The sequence below is a fragment of the Ciona intestinalis genome, unplaced genomic scaffold (assembly GCF_000224145.3).
Source record: "Ciona intestinalis unplaced genomic scaffold, KH HT000791.1, whole genome shotgun sequence".
In the NCBI taxonomy this organism is placed as follows: Eukaryota; Metazoa; Chordata; class Ascidiacea; order Phlebobranchia; family Cionidae; genus Ciona; species Ciona intestinalis.
In genome coordinates, this window is record NW_004191112.1 from 1 (window position 1) to 4,440 (window position 4,440).

Here is a 4,440-nt window from a genome sequence, read left to right on the forward strand (position 1 = left end):
GAACGAAAGATGAAATCCTTGGTTTTACAAAAATGTTTCAACAAGACATTGGATCCAGTTATTTCGTTCATCTTCAATGACTCGAGGTGAATAACATGCATTCTATTCTTGCATAACAAAATATACATGTTTCAGAATAATTGAGAACTTTGTTTATGATGGTGGAATGCTGTATATTCACTCTGTATATTATTTTCATATGCACAATATAGTAGGGTGGGGTAAGATGGAACACCTTTAGCACATAATATCCAAATATCATGATCCTGTTTTAAACAATTAACAACGGTCTATGGGAGTCGTGAGGATAAAGTTTTATAATTCTTTGAATGTACCATGTTTACTACCAAATGAACAAAAAAATAGAAGGAAAAGGTTTCCCATATTCCCCCACCTTACTATATATTATTATGTTTTATTGATATTGTATTTATGTATCTTCCCTCCCACAGACCACAAACCCCAGTATGCGAGGTCGGTTTATTCTCGACCTGCCTCACTTTATTAAACGAGATGCTGAACGAACATCAACAACATATTGGGGGGGACCTCCATGTTGAGAGGTTGTATCTCTTCTGCCTCGTGTGGGCGTTCGGGGGGTTGTTGGAGGGGAATGTCGCGAAGTCTTTCAGTGATTTGCTCAAGACACTTTCATCTGCGTGAGTTGGAATTTCTATTCTATTTCTATTCTGTATGGGTGAGGTCCTTGAGGACCTGGGATTCAGCCAGACTTGGCCCATTACCCCCAACACCTTTGTACGTACAAAAGTGACGTGCTTGCAATAGTGAATTCCTTTATTCATGTTCTGATCCAGGCGTCCCCAACAATAACACAATAAGATATAATTGAAGCTGACATCATTGTGCATGTATATGACCTAAAACATTTAATGGCAATAATTGCTACAATCCAGTAGTCACTATTGGGTTGTCTAAATTGTCTGCCATACATAAAAAAATCAGCTACAAACTTGTAAGCGGGCACGAGGTGCACGAACAACTATGTTATAACGACTTTCGTTTCCCTGCAAGAATAAGTTACACCCAACTAACCCCTTTTACCCCACCAGCCTCCCTGATTACGACCACGAGATCTCCGTGTTTGATTATTACGTTGATGAATCGGGTGAATGGGACACATGGAATGCGAGGGTACCCGAAGCTACTTACACAGGGACCACAGATATATTAGGAGAGGTAATGTGGGGGTGGTGCTTGTGTTACTATAACTAGTGTGTTGGCTTATGTGTTTGGGATAAAATAAGCATCACAATCTATATCAATATTGTTATCAAAGGGCTCAATAAAACGCAATGTTGAAATACATTACCAACCTATTATGTTGCATAACACAGGTGTTCGTGGACACGGTTGACACGATCCGGGTTCGAAGTTTGCTCGAGTTCGCCCACAGTGCGCGGAAACACACCCTTATTATTGGGGAGAGGGGGGTGGGGAAGACGGCGCTCGTTAATGATTTCCTTGATACTCAAGGTGGGTTTATATATGAATGGGTGTGTTAGGTTTCAAACTTTTTTAATTTACTAATTTTTTTTTTTATTGAAATGTTGGCACTGCAAGAAAATGCCATGATTTAAATTACATTATGCGTGGCAGCAATATCTTACTAATCTAACCATATTACAGACAAACAATCCAGTATTCTACAACGATTAGTCTTCAGCCATGCTTCAACAGCTTCACAACTCCACAGTTTCATTCAACATAATATTCAACATCGACAAGGGTTTGTGTATGGAGCTAAGGATGGAAAGCATTTAGAGGTGGGGGGTGGGGGTATAAATGTAACTTGCTTTATCCTTGCGTGGCCGGAAAACGACAGTCGTTATAACACGGGTTTAACACCTCTGGCCTGCCTACGAGTTACCATGTATGTTACTTTATGGGTGCATATTTTTTTCATGTATGGCTGACAATTTAGACGACCCATTGGGTTGAAGCAATTGCCAGTAAGTGTCTTTCCCAAGAACACATGCCCACAATAGTAGCAGCGTCGAGCTCTGAATCCATAATCCTAATGTATTGCACCTTACAACCACCAGGCCTTCATCGATGACATCAACCTGCCGTCCACGGACATGGAAGGCGTCCAACGTTGTAATGAACTGCTACGAACCCTTGTAGACGACCATACCATATGTAAGCTGCATCCACCTTTTGAATGGAGGACTGTAGAAGGATTGGAGGTGGGGGGTTTAAGTTATCTATTCTGTATGGTTGCAGGTTTACTTGTTATTTATCCTCATCTGTTTTCTATCAACTATATTTTCATCTTTACACCCTATTCCATCATTCCAAAATAAGCTTAAATAAAAAACAACAACTTTAATCGCGCATCACTGCTCAATATAGGTGTTGGCAACACTGTCCACCTCATCAACGAACTTCAACATCGACCCCCGATTATTACGACACTTCGCCGTGTTGCGTCTACGTCCCCCGTCGAGCAGCGAGCTACGACACATCGTGTTCTCTGTGATGGAGGCCAACTTATCGGATCGTCCGTTAAACCAGGAGTTGCATGAAAGTATCGCGACAGCTTCGAGTAAAATCATCGAATCTGTGAAGGTCGTGCTCAAGGCTTGGTGGGGGTTGTGGAGAACTTCACTTTTTATAAAACTTTTTATTTTCTCAGTTTTGATATTATAAGTTAGTTTATTTTTACCCTTGGTAGGTATAGAAGTCTAGCAGCATCATGGGAAACATGCTGCACGATTCACTTTTTTAATAAACCTATTAAAACTCTCAAATTATTAAATTTGAATACAATTTTGTTCAATTTCAAACTATCCATACCAGTTTATATAAATTTTAACCTAATTTTGATATAGGGTATTTTTATCACTTCACTTAGTATATAATCGAACCCTCCCCCCAGCCCGATGCCCGGTCGGCACCATTACGCCTTCAGTCTTCGTCAACTCACCAAGATGTCGCAATGTTTGCGTCGGTTAGCCGACGAGGATCGCGCCAATGATGACCTGGTGGTGGCGCTATGGAGGCACGAGATTGAACGGTTGATTGGGGACCAAATATGTCGCACTTCTGACATCGTGTGGTTCGATGATCTCATGCAGAAAACAATCGCCGACGTTTTGCCGCAGTTCGCCGATAATTCGGCAAAATGTTTCGTCACTTTTCCAGGTTTGTGATGTCATGTTTTCCAGGTGAAAAATAAGTTAGAACAATTCATAAACTCACATGCATGGAATATTTGTATGGACAATAATGACATTTAATGAATAGAACATATATTTGCAACTTAATATTGTAACTCTAATATGTTTTGTGCATCTGGCCGTGATCTAGCACTCATATTGTTGGACGATTCTCGTTGCATCATAACAGAATACACCAAGTGCTACTAAATAAGCAGCAAACAAAATTAATTCCATAATAGATCCCATTTGAATAAGAGACTGATGATGCCATTCTATGCGAAACATATCTATATAACAGATTCATTTGGCTCGGTTTTGTCACTTACATATCACATAGCAATTAATCGTGATGTAATATCCCCCCCAGTTGAAACGAAGACCCACCATCGACCCCTTGCATCCTCCCATCACCAAATAAGGATCCAACTTCATCCAATCAATGAAGTTAAGGATATATTGGATTGCATGAAGGTGGTTGTTCATATACTTGTATGTTTATCTACGTATTCCTTTCAATACTCAGCCTCGTTTTCCTTAACAATCATCAATCCTTTGTTCGTGCTACGCGAGTCTATCAGTTCTGTTGTGAACACTTGTTGGCCACTGTTATTCTCAAACTATGTTTATGTTGCACAGTAAAAGTTGAATATATCTAAATAAAGTTATATTAGCCAATCTCAGATGGTGACATGCATTACTACTTATTATGTGAGGATAAGTAAGTTACTTATATCCATACACCCCCACAGGCCCACCTTACCCACTACAATGAGGAACAACATCATCATGAATCAATCAGTAACATAATGTTTAGTGAAGATATATTATCGCATATCATACGAATGCATCGTGTGTTGTGCTACCATCATGGGTAAGTATACATGTATGTTATGGTGGCAGTGCCAAACCTTGAACCCATATCCTCTGGGCCTGAGGCAGCGACCTAACCACTCTGCCGGACAATATCTTATGTATGTAGGCAGCCCCCTCACCCCTATATAACCCCCCACTAACCCCCCTTACCCCACAGAGGCAGCATGGTGGTGATAGGTGCAGTAGGCAGCCCCCTCACCCCTATATAACCCCCTACTAACCCCCCTTACCCCACAGAGGCAGCATGATGGTGATAGGGGCAGTGGGCAGCCCCCCTCACCCCTATATAACCCCCTACTAACCCCCCTTACCCCACAGAGGCAGCATGATGGTGATAGGGGCAGTAGGCAGCCCCCTCACCCCTATATAACCCCCTACCCCACAG

General features: G+C 41.4%; 1 protein-coding gene across 1 annotated transcript; it reads left to right on the forward strand.

Annotated features, from left to right (window-relative positions):
- Positions 1 to 6: 6 nt before the first annotated feature.
- LOC108950751 (dynein heavy chain 5, axonemal-like) lies at positions 7 to 4,421 on the forward strand. The gene is made up of 11 exons (XM_018816778.2): positions 7 to 86; positions 453 to 659; positions 1,071 to 1,197; positions 1,356 to 1,494; positions 1,648 to 1,784; positions 2,064 to 2,207; positions 2,374 to 2,606; positions 2,900 to 3,165; positions 3,550 to 3,653; positions 3,932 to 4,053; positions 4,293 to 4,421. Exons 1-11 carry the CDS (start codon positions 10 to 12, stop codon positions 4,354 to 4,356), a joined length of 1,620 nt encoding a protein of 539 aa, XP_018672323.1. The 5' UTR covers positions 7 to 9; the 3' UTR covers positions 4,357 to 4,421.
- The last annotated feature ends 19 nt before the right edge of the window (positions 4,422 to 4,440 follow it).